Source organism: Vidua chalybeata, chromosome 7 (assembly GCF_026979565.1).
Source record: "Vidua chalybeata isolate OUT-0048 chromosome 7, bVidCha1 merged haplotype, whole genome shotgun sequence".
Lineage (NCBI taxonomy): Eukaryota > Metazoa > Chordata > Aves > Passeriformes > Viduidae > Vidua > Vidua chalybeata.
In genome coordinates, this window is record NC_071536.1 from 6,262,548 (window position 1) to 6,281,213 (window position 18,666).

The 18,666-nt window shown below is 51.2% G+C and overlaps 1 protein-coding gene across 1 annotated transcript in view; it reads left to right on the top strand.

The window, feature by feature from the left end:
* The window catches only part of SLX9 (SLX9 ribosome biogenesis factor), a 39,929-nt gene extending 31,744 nt beyond the window's left edge, over nt 1–8,185 (top strand). Inside the window, exons 3-6 of the mRNA XM_053948306.1 lie at nt 387–455; nt 3,505–3,658; nt 6,129–6,197; nt 7,558–8,185. Of these exons, the coding sequence (XP_053804281.1) occupies nt 387–455; nt 3,505–3,658; nt 6,129–6,197; nt 7,558–7,684 (419 nt within the window). The 3' untranslated portion in view covers nt 7,685–8,185. The remainder of the gene's footprint in view (nt 1–386; nt 456–3,504; nt 3,659–6,128; nt 6,198–7,557) is intronic.
* Nucleotides 8,186–18,666: the final 10,481 nt, after the last annotated feature.

The following is an 18,666-nucleotide window of genomic DNA, read 5'->3' on the forward strand; positions in this document are numbered from 1 at the left end:
AGGGTGGGGAGGCCCTGGCACAAGTTGCCCAGAGGAGCTGTGGCTGCCCCATCCCTGGAAGTGTTCAAGACCAGGTTGAATGGGGCTTGGAACAAGCTGTTCTGGGGCCCACAGCAGGGAGGTTTGAAATGGGATGAGCTTTGAGGTCCTTTCCAATCCATACCATTCTGTGATCCTATGCTGATGATCTGATCTACTTATTTGTTTCTTGTTTTTTAACTCACAGCGAGGCAGATTTGATTTGTTTGGCTAAAAGTTGGGGTGCAGGGTAGCCTCTGGATCTGCCTGCAGCCTGCCTGCCATGCCAGCAAGTTCAAAAGCATCAAGGGTTGAACAGAATCTGTTATGCAGGAGCCAGGCTCCATCTCATGTCTCTTCTCTTCTAGGTTTGGAAGAAAAAACAATACTTTCCAAAAAAGAGAAGATGAAGCTGAGGAAGGAAAGATGGCTGCAGAGTGAGTATTCTTGTGACATGATATCACAGAGCATAGTTCTGATGGATCTCTGTACTCTGGGTTTGGTGACAGTGCTGGAAGAAGCTGAATGCTTCTCAGAAATCTTCATTCCTCCCCAGCACTGGAATAGAAGTTCCAGGTATTGTTTCTCAGTGTTTAGCACTAAGACTTAGTCATTGCTCCAGTTCTACTTTTGATTTTTCACCATGTGTAATATATGTATAATATATGTGACTATATAAACCCTTTGTCTATCCAGAAGGGCACTGTGCCCATGTAAGTTTAGCATATTTTTCTATCTTACAAAACTCTGGTACAGATGTGAGTAGCTGTCTAGTGGAGCTCCTCCTCACCCAGGAGCCATGGGGATGGCAGGACAGGCTGGAGCTGAGCTCCATGCTGCCTCCAGCTAATCCCAAACCTCTGTGGTGAGACCCTACAGTGGGCTCTCCTGCCCCCTCAGTAAGGGAGAACTCTGGACACTGCTGGCTGTGTTGCTGCTCTTTCCCACATGCTACAGGTCAGTGAACCCACTTACCAGACAGTCTGGCCTTTCTCGAGGCACTGAAATATGAGCTAAACAAACTCAGCCCATGGCAGAAATGCTTCTCTTTTCCTGTTTTTGCTTTGAGTGCCTTAGCACAGTAGGGGACTATGCTGTCGTACCCAGTGTGGCAGAGGGATTCCTTGTGTCGCCTGAAGCTGTTCTTGGGACAGGCTTTTCTCCTAACACCTTCTTGCCCAACAGAGTTGGACACAGACTGTGTTTGGGACAGAAGGAAGTGGCTTTCTGCTACACCAAATGATCTGTGTGCCTGAGCTCTGAGCCCAAGTTCATTAACCTTTGATTGCACCAGCTGCACTGAAGGTGTGTCTGGCTGTTCTTAGATAAAAAGGTATGAATTTCACACGCATGAGTGTGAAGGAGACCTCCTCCCAAACAACCAGCCAACAGCTGCTGAGTGCCTGGACATCTTGCTTGGACACACAACACAGATGGCTGTGCTAGTCAAGGTCAGCTGCTTTGGAAAAGCCTGGGAGCAGGATCCCTACATGGTCTTAATCCAGCCCTCTTGATGCCTTTGTAGCATCAGTCTTTCCCAAGATCATGAGTGCTATTTTGGCCCTGCTGTGGCCTCTTTCCCTTTCTCTTGGCTCTGAAATTACTGAGATGAGGGAATACGAGTGAAATGCAGTGTTGTTGCTTTGAGGAGAACACTAAGACAGTAAACTCCAGGCTAAATTATCTGTCTTAGGAGATACTAGATGTTAGAAGTGCTTTGCAGGCACAGAAGTACCTAAAACCTCTGCCAGTTCTTGTGGAGAAAGAGCTTTCTGTCCCCCAAAAGAGAACCCAGCTTGGACTGCTGAAGTTATCACTACATCTCTGTTTTCCTAAATCTGAGTTTGTTGTTTCTTCTTGTCCCAGGGCTGCTTTTGTGACACTGGATGCCAAGACCCTGGGAACCAAAGATCAGCCCAGTAGTGCAAATGCAAAACTTTCTTCCATTCCAATAAGTAATCTTAGGAGAGACTGGAGAGGGGAAAAAACTTCTGTAATGCTTCAGACATTAGAAGTATGCACATTTAAAAATACATATATTGCATGGCTCCTCAGATGAACAAGACTTCATAGGAAAAGAATTTGGGATGTTTGTGCAGAATCAGGTGTCTGAAAATTTTCAGCACATACTGTTTATGAAAGCACTGAAGTAGTCAGCTTCATAAAGCCAGACCAAAAAAAGAAGTAATGCAGAACAGAAAGCTGTGTTCTTGGCAGGGATTGCTGTGAGGAGAAGTGTTTCCAATCCTGATTTGTCACAAACATCCATGTACAGCAGAACTGCAGTTCATGAAAATCTGTTGCTCTTCGACTCAGCTGAGTTGAAGAACAAGCAAGGCGAAGGCATTAAAGGAGCAGCCACTGAATTTGAGTTCTGCTTCCTTGACTGGGGGAGAGGATTAGACCCAGGATTGTGGTCTGTAAGTGGGACTGGCTGCTTTTGTGCTCCCACCAAAAATACTTCTGGCTTCTGTGGCCATGCTGCCTTGGGAGCTGTTGGCCTCCCTGTGTCACCAGCTCAGCCCTGTGGCTTCTGGCACACTCATGTCCACACAAGGAGTTGGTAGCTCAGCACTGAGGCTCATCCTTGCAGTTGTCTGAGAGACTTGTGGGTCATGTGAGGCATCTTGGAGTTCAGCTGGAGGCCTGTAGCAGTGCTGGGCTTTTTTGGGCTGTCCTAAAGGACACATTCTGCTGGTGCTGACCTGGAAGCTACTGGCTCTGAGAAGTGTGGGTAGCTGTGGGACTCACTGCCACGTCAGGGAGCCTCAAGGACTGAGGCAGAAGCCTGTGGCTTTTACCTCCTAAGACAAAGAAGGAGACAAATGTAACATTTGTGCAGCTTTTTGTGCCCACACCCTTGTCAGAGCTGCTGCTGGGAGACTGGGAAACCTGGTCCTGAGAAAAGCCTTGTGCATCTGCCACTCGGTGCAGTGCTTTTCCAAGGGTCCAGTTTATCCAGCATCTGACTGCTTGCTCTCCACAATGAGTCATGAAGGTGGAGCCTCAACTCGCTTCAGACTAAGTAAACAAGTGACATTAAGTCCATCTTTTCTGTGCTAGGAGACTCTTGTTTGGTCCCAACAGCAACACAGAGAGGGGGCTGTGCCTGTTTAAGGCCAGTTGACTGTATTTGGGTTGTCCCTTCCCCTGTCATTCCCCAATTCTATGCAAGGTCAGTGTGGTTTTTTGCCACACCAGGACTGCTGTGATGTTTTGCTGTGAGCAATGAACAGTGTAAGGGATGGAAACAGACAAAATCTGGGAATTTCACTTCCCATTGCAATGTCAGAAGGGATGTACATAGTTACAAGCAAATACATCAATGGAGGGAGTGACCCAGCTGCATTTCGTTCATTTTTTTCCCTGGTTTAAATCACTTCTGGCTTGTTGTAAATGGTAAAACAATTTATGAATTTCTTAGCTCAAGGGTTATCTCCTGCAGGTGTTTCCCCTTCTTCCAGTAATGCCTTGTTTCTGACGCAGAAATAGAAAGTGTGAAGATGGCCAAGCAAAAGCAAAAAGCTGAAGCGAAGCGGAAAGCAACACCTGTGGTGGGAGACATGCAGCCCTTGATGGAAGCCTTGCCTGAGCTCTCTTACCTGAGCACAGGTGGCAGGGGAAGGAAGCCTCTCAAAAGGTATGTGCCATTTGGAGATGGGCTATGTATTTCCCTTCTTCCTGCGGGGTGAAGGGGCCTTCAGCTCAGCTTGTAGCTGCAGGCCATGGTCAAGAGAACAGGGTCTCGTTCACAACTCTATTTTAACCATTTTTATGCTTCACTTGGCACAAGAAAAGAAGATGAAATGTGTCTGAACCCACAGCTGAGAGGGGAACCATATTGCATGGATGAGGCTTGGCATGAGACAGGCTGGGAGCACCCAGATGTCCTGGGAGTTGCAGGAGTGGCACGTAGGTGTCCACGTTGTAATGCTGCTGAGCTCACCTGATAACCTCGTCTTGTGGTGTTGCAGCCTGATATTCCATCCTTCCAGGCCTTCATCCAGGCTTTGTCCTGAGGCACTTCAAGCCTTTGTGCTGTGGCCAGAATCTTTGTTTTGTAGTGTGTCTTCGGCCAAGAGCATGGCTGAGTTGGCTGTTCCCTGTGCACTGTCAGCTCCGTCTCTCCCTATCTCAGACCTTTGCCAAAAGTCTCTCCTTTTAGAAGCCCAAGCTGGCACAGGTGAGGAGGGAGTTTGACATGGGATGATGTCACCTATCCTGCCTGTGACCTGCTCACCCCAAACCAGCCCCCCTTGGTACTGGCATGGAGGAGCTACAGGCTCCTCTTCCCCTTGCTGGCTTCTGGCTTCCTGAATGTCTGTACAGGAGTGTTTGAAATAATCAGAGGAGGCCTTTATAGGATTTGAATCATTACAGAAAGGAAGGGTAATACTCTGGTGATTTGTCAGCAGTATTAATAAAAGATTAGATTCTCCAGGAATTTGATCTCCTGCAGGGTAAAAGCGCATTACAGGGAGGTTTTTATTCTGCTTTATAATGAATGAAGGCAATGAAGTGTAATGAAGCTGAGCTGCTAACAGGGTCCAAGTGAACAGGCAGCATGCTGGTGATTTCGAGGGGAAATCCAGCAGGAAATGTACTCCAGGATAACTTTCCTTTAGGCTTTGTCACCCTCTGCAGAGCTGCTCACCTCTGAAGGGACTCCCAGGGTGACTTGGTGGCACACACAGATTTGGCAAGCCCTGCTCTGGTGACCAAGGGCTGCCATCCAGCTCGAGGACGGATTTTCTGGAGCTTCTGTGAGCATTCCAGGCAAACTAGGACCAGGAGTTGTTCCTGTGCTGAGCTGTTAAAAATGAGGGGAGGGAGAGGAGAGGAAAATGAGCAGGAACTGAATAGAAGTGAGTGATGGAAATGAGTGATGTGAAGGAATGTGAGGCAAGGGGAGTAAGAAAAAAGGAAGACTGGGGGAAATAAAGGCAGTATAAGAGGATGGAGGGTAGCATGCCAGAGAGGGAAGTAGGAAGGGGAGGTCACTGTAACAAGAGACCAGATCCTGCTGTCTTGAAGAGGAGGTAAGAAATTGTTGTGTTTCCTGACCTTTGGGGCAGATCAAGTGGGGGTGGCCATAGCCCCCAGTGCCCACCAGTATGGGAATATTCCTCCTTGATCCCTGCTCCAACAGAGAGGTGGGATGCAGGCTCTCTTTCTCCCCCTTGGCCTGTGTGCTGGGGTCTGCTTCAGGGCAAACTGGGGAGGAGCTACCCCACAGAGGCAGAGCCTTTTCCCAGCCTCTTTCTTCTGTTAACTTTCCTATCTGTGTAATCCCGAAACATGGAAATTTCTTCTCCTTGCCTTAATGTCCAGTTCTACCAGCAGCTCCTCTTGTGCACCACAAGTCCCAAAAGCAATCTCTGTGCTTCCTGTGTGTCCCTTGCTGGGGCTTAGTGCTGGCTTTGTGGTAAATCTCTGCTGCTGCTTGGCATCGGGCGTCACGAGGGATGGTATTACACCCCTGGTCTCCTTGGACTTTGCCCAGGAATAAGGAATGCATAGAGAGATGGCAGATCTGTATCTGCTGCTGTGCCTCTTCTGCACACAGTGCACCACCCTGCATTATAGCATGTTATATCCCAGTGATCCCACTGCAGGAACCAGAGCAGGGCTGGCTGCTCCCTCCTCTTGCTGAGCATCCCTGGCGCTCCCTGTAGTGGGTGGCTGTGGGGGCTGGAGCTCTGTGGTGTCAGCAGGAGGGAACATGAGCTGTGCAGAGGTGACACATGTGGTGGGGAGGGGAGGTTCCATGGAGTCTTTGCTCTAAGCAATGGGATCAGTTTGACCTGGAGGTCAGTGATAAGCAGCAAGTGATCTGGGCACGGACAGCTAATGACCAGTGCTGGCTCTGAGCGATCTGGTTTTCCTGTAATGCCTCCTGCTCTCTCAGCCTTGGGTGGAAGGAGTTTGCATTTCCCTGTGGTGCCTGGCTATGGAAATAATTGCCTTTCAGGAGAATTTCCATGCAGGACAATTAATTACCTGTCCTTTCTGGAAAGGCAGACGCAGAATCCCTGGACTCTTTCCATCTACACAGCCATTGCTAAATTAATGCTCTAACACTCACTTATTTTGGTTTTTTCTCTCCATAGCCACATAAAAGCAAAGGCAGAACCAGCAGACTTCTGTCTGATGAAACAAGCTCAGAAACATCAGCTCCTGTAAGTACCCAGTTGTCAGTGTCCAGTTCCTGCTGAGCCTCACAGAATGGTTGAGACTGGAAGGGATCTGTGGGGGTCACCTCATCCATGCCTCGTGCTCAGGCAGGGTCACCTAGAACTGGTTGCTCAAGACCCAAGTCCACATGGCTTTTGAATATCAATAAGGATGGAGAGCTTAAATGTGTCCAAGTAACTCCTGGACTTAGTCTGGCAACTTCTTATTCCCTATCTGTTGGATAGTTTATAGTGGCATCAAGAACTTCATTTTCCCTCAACACAACTCTCCTGGGGCTAGGCTCTGTGATCTGGCACTGTTTGCTTTCTTGTTTCCTGGATTTCTGTCAGTTTTGAGCCATTCAGCTTCAAACTGAGGCTGAACAGGCTACAGATGCAGCACTGCTCTCCATGAATACCTTCGCTGTCAGAAACAAGCCTGTGTTGGTGCTGGGATGCCTTTCTCTCTCAGTTCTGCCTTGCTTTGCTTTTGGTGGTCTGGCAAGTCTGTGCTTCTTGGGAGGGAAAAAGTTTGCAGGAAGGTCTTGAGGTTTCTTTCCCAAGGTATTAGTTTGGATGAGAGGTTCCCTAAGCCTCACCTTAATACCCCAAGCCAAGCTTCAGGAGCATTGGCTCCTCTCTTTGTTTCTCTGGCAGGAGCATTGAAGGGGAGGGAAGTAGCTGAGCGCTACCAAGTGCTTGTCTGGCGAGGCTGTGGAGAGCCTGGCAGTCTGGGGGAGATGAGGATGCTGTAGTGGATGTGGCTGTGTGAAAACTCACAGGGTTTTTTTTATACTCCTGCTCTGTTCTTGTCCCTCCCTGCTTGCTTGCTTTTTGAGATGAGGCCATTTCCCCAGGAAGCAGCTGTGACCAGGCATGCAGAGGTAATTCTGTCACGCTCTTCCCATGGTGCCCAGCTAGTGTTGCATGTAGGATTACCAAGGCTCAGTGTTCAGCAATAAAGAGAGTCAGTAGAGGAGCTCTCTAAAGAGAATTTGGCGTTGTGCTGGTGCAGTCTGAAGGCATTTTCATTCCTGGTGATTCACCAGATCCACAGTCTCTTGTTTCTGGTTTACTAGGGGAAAGCTCTAAAAAAAGCCATTCCCAAGTGATGCTGGACACTGTCATGATTGTTTGTGTCTCTGTGGCATGAGATCAAAGTCCCTGGCTCCCATGGAGCTGGCAGCAATTCGAGCTTTGCCCTTGGCTAAATTAGGTTTATTCTTTCACTGTCTTTCTCTGAGATTTACACTCAGGATCACTCTGTCTCAACAGAAATCTGCTACTTTATGACTTGGACCTTATCTGCTCAGTTCCTTTCACATGAGGCACTTGGAGAACTGGTGTGTTATTTTTCTTTCCTCAGAGAGGAGGAAGTGGCTCGCTTTCAAGAGGTTATCACCGATCCCCAGTACAGAGCCAACCCTCTCCTGGCCATCAGCAAGCACCTCTCCGAGAGGCTGAGGCAGGGGGAAGAAGGGGAACCCCTTTAGAGCTTCAGCTGGGCCCAGACATGCACAGGCTGCAGAGGAACACGTCCCTGGCACGACGTCCCAGCCACTTGGGCCCTTGGAAGCAGTTCAGCAGATGATGAAAACCAAGAGCCCTGCTTTCTGTCTGCAGGAATAATGCAGCTCTCTCCTGACAGGGGCAGCTGCTCCTTTACAGGCAGTCTGCACAGAGCAGGGTGCTCTGTGAGATACTTGTGCAGGCATTAATCTCCCTGCAAAGTGTCTTCATACATTTGCTCTTCTTGTGAGCAGGTATGATTTCTGAAATTGTGCTAAGTGGCCATGTATCTGTTTTCTGTCATTCTTCCCCCTCTTTCTGACAACTCTGAGAAGGGGTTCTTGCTTGCTCTGTTGGGATGGTTCAGGATTCCATGCCCTGGGGCCCAGGAGGCTTTTGGAGTTTGTCATGACCAGTGCTGCTGTTCATAGAGAATGTTTTCTGTGAGAAATTTAGCTCTGGAATAAACATACTTTCATACAGCACAGAGATTGTCTGGCTTTTGTTTTGGTAAATAGGGATTGAAATATGAGTTTATTTATTTCTCTAAAAAAATGGCTTGAAATAAAATAATTGTTCTTTCCATGTGTGCAGTGAATCAGGAGACTGCTACAAGCAATGACAAATAACTGCAGATCATGTCTAACTCAGGGACTTGCCTTCCTCCTGCCCTGGAGGGGCTTCCTGTGAGTGATGCTCATCCCTTTTGGCCTTTGTGTCCTGTTTGGCCTGCCCTGTAGGAAGCATCCCAAAACTTGTCCAGCCTGCAGGCTGTGAACTTCAGCCAGTCATTTTTGGGATTGGGAACCTCTGGAGCAGGCATTTCCTTTACCAAACACCAATGTTCACAAAACCCCAGGGAATTTTTATGGGGCACAACTGAAGGCAGGGCCATTCCCTATTAGACATGATCCCAATTTGACACCTAAAAATACCAGTGCTGTCTTTTGAACCATAAAAATAGTTTAACTGATGCTTCTTAACCTTGGGAAAGCAGCCTGCTGCAGTTGACTCTGACCCAAGTTAGTGCCTGAAACCAGCTTCAGTGGAGGTGGCTGGCACCTTGATCATACTTGTCGTGCCTCAGTAGTACTGCTGCTGCTGTTCTCTCTCTGGGCTGGCACTGTTGAACAAAGGTTTTGTCTGGTGCCTCTTGGCTCTGGCAGTGCAGACGCTGTCGCTGACTCTGCCTGTTAGACAAATGCCACTCCTCTTCCCACAGGGCCTGGCAGGAGCTTCCTGCTGGCAGAGGCCACGGAGAGAGAGATGCTGACTCTGTCCCATCCTCCATTCTGTTGCTCTCAGGCTGGCCAGCCCCAGGTGCAGCCATTCTTGTGCAGAAAGGCAGAGAAGGTGAGAGATGAAGAAGGCAAAGACATCCAAGAATTGAGATTGTTCAGCCTTGAACAAGAGAAAGCTCTGGGGAGACTGAGCCCTGCCCCCCCCCCCAATGCCTATAGAGGCTTCAGAGAGAGCAGGACAGGGGCTGTGGCCAAGGGCCTGGAGGACCAGGACAAGGAGGAATGGCTTCACACTGCCAGAAGGCTGGGTTAGATATTGGGATATTGGGAAGAAATTGTTCCCTATGAGGCTGCTGAGGCCCTGGCACAGGTTGCCCAGAGAAGCTGTGGCTGCCCCATCCCTGGGAGTGTTTAAGGTCAGTTTGGACACTGCTTGGAACAACCTGGTCTAGTGTAAAGTGTGCCCGTGGCAGGAGCTGGATGAGCTTTAAGGTTCTTTCCAACCCAAACCATTGTATAATTCTCTTATTCTGTGATTCTAAGTACGAAGGAGGATGGAAAACTGGAAACAGCAATGAGATAAGAAAAGGAACAGTAACAGCAACAATATTAATAACAAGAGTACAAAAGAGGGGGTGATTGATGTGGAGAATTGCTTGCCCAGACCATGAGACAATGAAGGAGGGCAGACAATGCTGCTATGTTTTTCTTTGACTGCAAGCCAGAGAGTCCCTACTCCCCACTCTGGTAATGACGTGAGGTGGTATGGAAAAATCCTTGGCTTGTAGTCAAAACTTGGATATACCTCTGCAAAACCAGCTCCAAGCACTTTGGAGCCCCCAAAGGCATCACTGTCATGAAGGGCTCTGTGTGTGTAGGTCTTTCTGGGGTGGCACCAAGGTGGGGTCCCTACCCCTCAGGTTGTTTGTGGATTTCCCAGCACCTTTGGGTGGCTACAGCCAGAGCTGGTCACTGGAAATTTGGGCACCAACATTGGAGTTGTCCAGCACTTTTTCCTTGCTCAGCCTGTTTGCTGGGTCCCATTCTTTCCCTTGAAACCTCTGGGAGCCAACAGGGGCGAAGCCTCATTATGTGGGAAGTGAAGGGGTGACTGATCTGGTAGAGCAGGGTGATCCCCTCCCTTTTTACTGCCTGGTAGCTGTCCCCACACGGGGGTGTTGGGCCATGACCCCCCTCAGTACCTCCTGTACCCAGGCTGGTGGCCCTTGGATGGGCCGGCGCCCACTTGGCTGTGTGTGTAGCTCTGAGCCCACTGTTTGGAATTGTTGGTCCCCCAGCAATATAGCAGCAGTTAAACATGTGAGTGTTTAGAGCTCCAGTTCACAGCCTGCTGCTGCAGGCATCTCCTGCCCCCGCCATCCGAGCAGTTGAGCAAAGGACTTAAAATCTGCCAGGAAACAGGCGTCTGAGACACAGAGTCGCCTTCGCAGCTGGCATGTTTTCAGGATGATAAAAGCTTTCACGCCTTTTTTTTTTTTCTTTTTTAGATAGCAGGGTGGGAAAAAAATAGCTTCCAAGCTGTAAGGAGTAGTTGTGCCAGAGGGGTGGGTGGGGGCCCAACCCGGCAGCTCCAGACTTGGCAAGAAGTGAGTAAGCAGTGAATGCATCTCAGCTCGGCACTGGAGAAATTTGGGGCTACTTTTTTGAGCTGTTCTCTTTCTTGTTGGGGATTTCGCCTTTGAAGGCTGTTCATAGAGCTGTGTCTGCAAGTGGGAGCCAGGGTATCCTGTCCATCTGGTGGTACCAGTGGGTATTTTCAGCTACACACAAAGCAGTGGGTGGAAGGGGATTCTCCCTTCCCATCAGCTCCTGGGTAGTGTTGTTGGTGTGCAGGGATATTTTTTTAATATCCCTGCTCTTACTACTCCCACATTTCTCCGTGGTACCTGCGATGGCCCATTGGCTGGTTCCTGCTGGAGCAGGGCTTGCATCAGAGCAGCAGCACAGCCTGGAAAGGTGCAGTGAGTCACAGACACAGCCTAACCCAAGGAAATCCCTTGGGTTGTGAGCACATAGCCTACGTCCTTCTTCCTTCCGCTCGCTGGCTTGTCTGCCCTAGAAAGTTTTCCTTACAGACCTCATCCAAGTCCCCTTTGCCTATGGAAAATGTGGCTTTTGCTGGGTCGAGAGCATTTTTGCTTACACTCTGTTTGAAGCCATGAGCTGCCTTATGTGCCCGTGGCTTTCTTTGATCCCCTGGAGCTAACTAAGCGTGTGAGATGGCTTTTGCCAGCCCTGCCAGCCCTGGCACTGAGGCATGTGCTGGTGCTGCGGGTATTGGGGTGGAGCTGGCTGCCTCCCAGGCTGCTGCGGAAACCTTGTGGCTGCTGGGCTCCAGACAGCTTGTCCCAAGTGCTGGCTGGGAGCAGTGGGGCTGCCATGGGCTCCTTGAGGTGACTCCCAGGTTCTCCAGCTGAGAGCAGGCCCTGGCTCATGCAACTCCAGCCCTCAGCTGCACTTCTTACTCTGTACTTAGGGTGCCAGTGGCAGCTGGTGAGGAGCAGTGGGAATATTGGGAGCATTGGGGTCTGCTGCAGTATGGTTGTTCTCCTCTGCTCCCTGGCTAGGGCACAGCAGGACTGACTGCCTTCCCCTGCATTTCCTCACCACAGCCACTGCTCAGTCTGAGCTTTGAGCCTCCATGGGTCGTTTGGGGGAGTATCTGTAGGTTTGCTGTCTGGGGGTGAGGAGTTGTCTCCCAGCTCACAAAAAAGACCTGCACTCCTTACCTTTCCTTAATCTTGCATGTCACCAGTCACACCCCAGCCCACAGGAGAGTCTGCCTGGGGCACCTTGCCAGGGACATGGCTGCAGGTGCCAGCAGACCCCTCCAGCCATGGTGACGGTCCTCAACAGTCTCACTGTGGGCAATGTGGCTGACCCAGCACTCAGGCAGCTCCAGAAACTCCAGTGTGTCCTGCTCCTTCTGGCCCAGAAAGTGGCTGGCAGAGCAGAGACTTGGCACTTCTGACTTTTTGCCACTCTTGCATGCTCCAGCACGTGCAGTGAGTGTTTTTCCCGGTGTGGGATTATTTCCTTTCCCAGATGCCCTCTTCCCTGGCTCATCCTTATATTTCCCACACTTGTGTCTGTTTCTTTTGCCCTTTATTTACCTCTGGAACCAACCCAGGTGGGTTCTTGCAGGAGCAGCCTCAGGGAACCAAGGAAATACAACTGCATGTAAATTTGAGCTGCGTGATGGTTTTGGAAGCAGATGAGATTGGCACCAGCAGCTCCTTTCCTTGAGATGTTGCATAAGAGAGGGGCAGAGGTGAATCACCTGATCCAGCCTTTGCTTCAGAGCTCAACCCCACTTGTCCCTGTCCCCAGAAGAACGGGTTTTACCATTTTTGCCTTTGTCTGTTGGTAGCACTGCCCTTGGTGGCCATCCTGCATGGTTGTGCTGTCCCAGTGCTGTGTCCTGGCCTTTTCAGAGCACTCAGGTGGGATGCAGCAGACCTTCCCTTGAGAGATGCAGTCCTGTTCCTGCTCTTTGCTTCCTGACCTTTCACCAGTTACTAATCCCAGGAGGGCTCTACCTCTTATCCCATGGCAGCTGAGTTTCTTTAAGAGCTTTTGGGTATTCTTTAAGTGCTTAAGAGCATTGCCACATACCATTTTGAAATCCCTATAAAGTCCAGTTAATTGGATCACCCTTATCTCCATACTCATCATTTCCTTGCAAGGGAAAGCCATGCCCTGCATGCTGACTCTTCCCAATGAGATAATTATCTGGGATCTGCTGATTGTGCTCTGCACCATGGTTGCTTTTTGTGAGGCATTAAACCTGGCTTTGTGTTTTTTAGTTTGATGAGCAATTTAATGCTGGTCAGACTTTTTTTCTGGGAGAGGCAGCTGGTGTGTGGCTCTGTGGTTTCTCTCTGTCTGGTCCTGATGCCTCATTGGGTGCTCTGGCAATCCAAACTGGGATTGGCATCAGGAGTGGTGTTGCTGACAGGGGGACAAGGATTTTTGTGGTGGCTTTTTTTTTCCTTAACCAATTCAAATTTCCTTACGAAATAAGTTAAATATGTGCAAACATATTTAAATAGTGCAAACAAAACACAGTGCCTTGCCATCAGCGTTTTTAAGATTTAGACCTTTGCATCTGGATTCTCTGAGATTTTCCAGACTGCTTGATTACAAGTAGGATGCATAAAATATTATCTAAGGGTTTCTGTCTGCTTTAACGATTGGTGTTCTGTGCCAGATGGGGTGTGTTGGTGACCTTGTTTGAACTCAGTGTGATTTGTACATGAACCATACAGGTCTGCTGTGTCTGCTCCTTGTGGCTCATCATCCCCAAACATCTGGGGAGCCACAGTTGTCCCTGATGGTGGGCAGTGAGGAGTGGAGTCTGGATCCATGCTCAGTGTTCCTAAACTGAGAACTTCTGTGGTTGAATGCAGTGCAGGTTCTCTTTGAGACTGAGTAAGCCATGACCAGGGGGGTTGCTGCTGGTCTGTCTGCTCAAGGAGCGGGTAGGATGCAGTTTGCTGTGGAGGATGTTGACAGTGGTGTGCAATACATTGTTTGCCTGATGCTCCCTGGACTTGGTTTCAGCAACTCAAGTAGGAGAGGAAGCTTAGACAAAGAAATGTCCCAAACAGGAAGGTGCTGGAAATGGAACAAATGTCAGGCCCCGAGCAGGTAAAAGCAGATGATACCAGGATATCCTCCCAAGTGAAGGAGATGAAGGAAGAGATAATCACCCCGGGGCAGGCACCTCTTTGTTCCAGCTCAGCCAGCCTGGGGGTGGGGGGGATGGACAGACATGGACAGACGGTTCTCAGCTGAGCACTTGATCTGTATTTGAAGTGTGGTTTGTCCAGCTTTAGCAGGAACTGTTTGAGGGGTTGATGGACAGAAGCCAACCCACGGAAGAGGACAGGCAAGAAGAATTGTTTCCCTGGGGGATGCTGCTGCTCCTGGTTCCCCGCTCTCCGCAGGGAGGAAGGGGGCTGCTCAGAGCCCTGCTGTGGGACAGGGGCCCAGGGGGCATCAGTGCCTCCAGCTGCGAGGGCTGCAAGCCCAGACAGCCTGATGGGTTTATGAGCACATCCACATCCCTGGTGCCACGGCCTGGAGCTGTGTTGGCACTCTGGGCAGAGGGAGCGTGGCTGTGTTTACAGCTGTTTTGGATACACTTAACAGCTGTCCTGGGTACATGTAATCACTGCTCACCAATGTGATGGTTCATCTAAACACCTTCCACTTCACTGGCAAAACAACCCCTGCCTGCCTCCCTTTGCTTTGGGAGCAGGAGGTGTTAACTTTGGGAAGACACTTAACTCTTACAGCTCTGCTGATGTTTCTCCACCCACCTTTAAGCCCTCTGTGTAAAGGTGGAGCTTTCAGGGGTGCTGCGCCCACAATGTCTGATGTTGGTGGTGGGCTCCAAGAGAACACTGGGACACTCATCATTGCTCAGTGTGTAATGCAGGTGCATCAGACAAGCAGTGGATGTTGCAGGCACCTGGGGTGAGTTCTGGATGCTGCTGCTGGTGGTGACCAGTGTAAACAGAAGTGGTGAACCAATTCAAACAATCCTTTTCCATTTTCCAGCTTTTTTCCAGCTTCTCAGATGTCTTGGGATTTTTGTACTTGAATAGCATTTGCTGGGTCTTGTTTCCAGTTTTTCCTTCTCCTAATTCCCAATGTTAACTTTACTTTTTTTTTTTTTTTGACCACTCCTTGTCACAATTCCACAAAAGGTCAGCTCAGTCTGTCTTGGTGCCAGGGCCTTGCAGCTGAGCAGTAACAGCCAGCCTACATTGGAGCTCCTCTGCCATGACCAGAACCTCTCTGGATGCTCATGGTTTAAAAATTGGCCTTGTATGGAACCACTGAGCAGGTTGATTCATCACCTGTTGCTGGGCAGTGCTCAGACTGTCCCCAAGGCAGTTTTGCATTTTGGTGTCTGATCCTGCCTGCTCATTGTGACCCCAGGGGCACATTTTGCCATGGGTGGCACCACACAGCCTCATGCCTGTGGCTGCCCAGCCTGGGGGTGTGAGAGGATGAGGGGGAGCCAGAGTCCTTCCTCTGCCCTGTACTGCAGTGGAGTCCCTGCTGGTGGGGTGAAAAGACCAGGACCATTGGTGCTTGTGCAAAATTGCATTGGATGTCATTCTTCCTCCAACCCTGAGGATGGAGTTCCCTGTGGATGGAGATCGCTGTCTTTAGGATGTGTTCCCAGCCCAGTGTGGGGGCCTGTCCATTTTGAGGCTGCCCTGACCCAGCTCTTCCCTTGGATGACATCAGGCAGGGCACTCTGCTTGGCTGTCACCCGATCTGTTTGCTCACAGGCTGTCTGGCATCACCATCCTGCCTGTAGACCCAGCTCAGGATGCCGTGTAGGCATGAGGACACACCTCAGCATTGTTCAGGGGTCTACAGAAGCAGGTTACTGCAAGAGGAGCTGCCAGACTGCCTTGAAGCATGTGCTGGCCTTAGAAATTCCTGTTACAGACCATCTGTGAAGCAGTTGGATCTTTGATTAGGCAGCTACACTCCCCAGTTGTCCTACAGCAGCAGCCACCACCCCGGTGACAATGCCACTGTCCTTCCACAGGACTGCCAGCCTGCCACTCGGCAAGGAATGGGTTAAACATCCTCCCTCCTCCTTTTTGCAGCATAGATTTGGAAACAGGTTCCCCAGGCTTGGCAGCTGCCCCACGCTGAGGATCATATGGTGACAGCAGGGAGAAACTCCTAAGCTTGGATCCGCTGCCAGGGCTTTTCAGGGATGCAGCTTCTGTTGGGTTGGTGGCACAGAGTGGTGGAGGAGGTGCTGGGTCTGGCAGTGCATCCACCACATCCTCAGGTGAGGTTAAGGACTCTGAAAGCAGGTCTGTAGGAAGTGGCGTGCTGGCTGCAAGGTGTGTCTGCCGTACGGTGGATGTGGGATGGAGAATCCATCCAAATCCTTGCAGAGCTGTGCACCAGGACCAGCACACAGGGATGTGTTCAGCACATGTGGGGACCCCAAGGAGCAAGACCAGTTTGCAAATTGTGTTTCCCTGAGGTGGAAAATCACTGTCAGAGTGTGGAAACCGTGAAGCTGCTTTTGACTTGTGGTGTTTGAAATGCGACATGGTCACTTCTATTGAGGGACTGCCCAATATTTCCAATTTCCCTGGACTTTGATGAAAAAAAACATTGTTAAAGAGCCATTCATTTATTAAAGTGGGTTTACATAAAACAAACCAAGCCAAAAAACCCAACCAATAAAAAAAAAAAAAAAACCCAAAAAAAACCCCACAGCAAGTTTTGAATTACTTGGAAAACTGTGATGTTTCATAAGCACCAGCAGCTGAGTCACAGTGGCTCAGCTCAGCAAGGCCAGGGCTGGCTGGGGAGGGAGCCCCTTTCATTCCACAGTGGCAGGGAGCCAGCTAATCCATGCTGGAGCTGGGTCTGCCATTGAGCAGGATGAGGAGCCTGGGAACATGCTGTGCCTCCCACCCCACCCTTGTCTCTGCCACATTTCAGGGTCAGGTTGGAAGGGGCCACAAAGGGTCACCTGGTCCAACCTCCCAGCTCAGGCAGGACCATCCCAGAGCACACGGCACAGGATTGTGTCTGGCAGTGATTTTCCCACCGTCCTGGTGGGATACAACCACTTTGGTGATGCACAGGTGGAACTGAGGAAAGTGGTTTTGTTCCCTGGCTTCACTGCTGATCCTAAGGCAAGGGAAACATGCAGTAGTTAGTGTTAAATTTCCTGAGTGTAAAATGGGATAAGAAAACACAGACAGGCATTCCCAGAGGTGAAGGCATCAGCAGCCAAAAGCTGCCTGCCCATTTTTGCTGCTGCTCCTGAGCAGGGCAGAGGCGAAGGGCGGTGCCATGAGACAAGGAAGTATAAAAATAGGCTGTTGTTTCCAGCACTGGCTTTTGTGTTGGTCCTCTTTGCCCTCCCTGTGAATGCCTGCATGGATCTTTACCTCACCAGGAACTGGGGGAGAAGGAAGAAGCCACGAGCCACTCAGTGCTGCACCTGGAGCCCGTGCTGGGCACTGAAGGGACGTGGTAATGTGGGTCTCCCCACCTAAACACTCTGGAGAAACAGGTGAGAAAGCACACAGAGTTCTCAGCACCAAGTTTTAGCAATGCCATGGTGGTTGATGCAGCAACACGTGTCAGCACATATCCAGGACCGTAGGAAATGGCCTCGAGCTGTACCAAGGGAGGTTTGGATTGGATATTAGGAAAAATTCCTTCACTGAAAAGGTGGTCAGGTAACCTCAAAGGCACAGAAGGCTGGGAAAGTTAAGATTTCTCTGACCAGTTGATGCCTGTAGTCAACTGTGGCCAGGAGTGAGATTTTGGGACACGATGAAAGTGCTCTGAAGGGCAGAGATGAGGAGTGATACCAAGCTGCAAGCCTGAATTGGCTTTTGCAAGCCTGAATCCCAGTTCCTGGTGGGGTAAAGATCCTGAGCCACTAAAACTGGGGAGAGCAAGGCCAGCATTGCATTCCCCTGTGTCCTGCAGCATCCCATGGGCTGAGCTGGGCTCAGGACCTGCAGCTGTCTTTAAACTGCAATGACCTGCAGCGGTTTTACACTGACAGAGAGTAGGTTTAAACTGGATACTGGGACAAAATTCGTGGCTGTGAGGGTAGTGAGGCCCTGGCACAGGTTGCCCAGAGAAGCTGTGGTTGCCCCATCCCTGAAGTGTTCCAGGCCAATTTGGACAGGGCTTGGTGCAAAGAGTGGAAGATGTCCCTGCCCCTGGCAGAGGATGAAATGGGATGAGCTTTAAGGTCCCTTCCAACCTAATCCATTCCGGGATTCTATGTCAAGAGCAAAATGTGAGTCAGAAACCTGCTCCCTAGGTGACCACACACCTTCGTTCTAAGCCTGCTGTCACAAACAGCCGAGGTTCAAAGCAGTTATTTCATCCTTTTTGGATCCCCCGTTCCGCCGGAGGACGAAGCTCTAACACCAGAGCCATACGCGTGGTGGGAGCACTGATGAACTTGACTGACGGTGTTTGGGTGGAGATCTCCCACCGCTTTCTGGAAAACACTGCTTGGCCTTCTCATCCTGGCGTGGAGGGATGCACTGGGACACGGACACCGCATCCCGGATGACGCTGGAATGGCAGAGGCTCAGGGGTGCTGGGTGCCGGGTGCCGGGTGCGGGATGCCGGGGGTGCTGGGTGCCGGGTGCCGGGTGCGGGGTGCCGGGGGTGCGGGGTGCCGGGTGCCGGGTGCGGGGTGCCGGGTGCGGGCTCTCGGGTGTGCGGGGTGCCGGGTGCGGGGTGCCGGGTGCCGGGTGCGGGGTGCCGGGTGCGGGGTGCCGGGTGCGGGCTCTCGGGTGTGCGGGGTGCGGGGTGCGGGGGCCCGGCCGGGGACGGGCTGCGGGGCGGGGGGGGGGGGGGAGCGCGAACCGTGCACCGTTTGGCCCCGCCCCCGGGCCGGCCCCGCCCCCCGCTCGCCCAATCAGCGCCGCTCTTCCCGGCGGCCGGCCCCGCCCCTCGCCTCCCCGTTGCCATCTCCGCCGCGCGCGAGCGCCCTCGGCCCCGCCCCCGCTCGCGCTCAGCCCCGCCAATTGGGAATGACGGGGCCGCCCGCGGCCCCGCCCCCGCGCGCGCGGGGCTCGCGCCGCTGGCGGGCCCGGCGCGGCCTGCACGTCGGCGGCGGCGCGCGCACGGAGCCGCGGCGGCGGCGGCGCAGCGGGGCCGCCGCGGGGCTC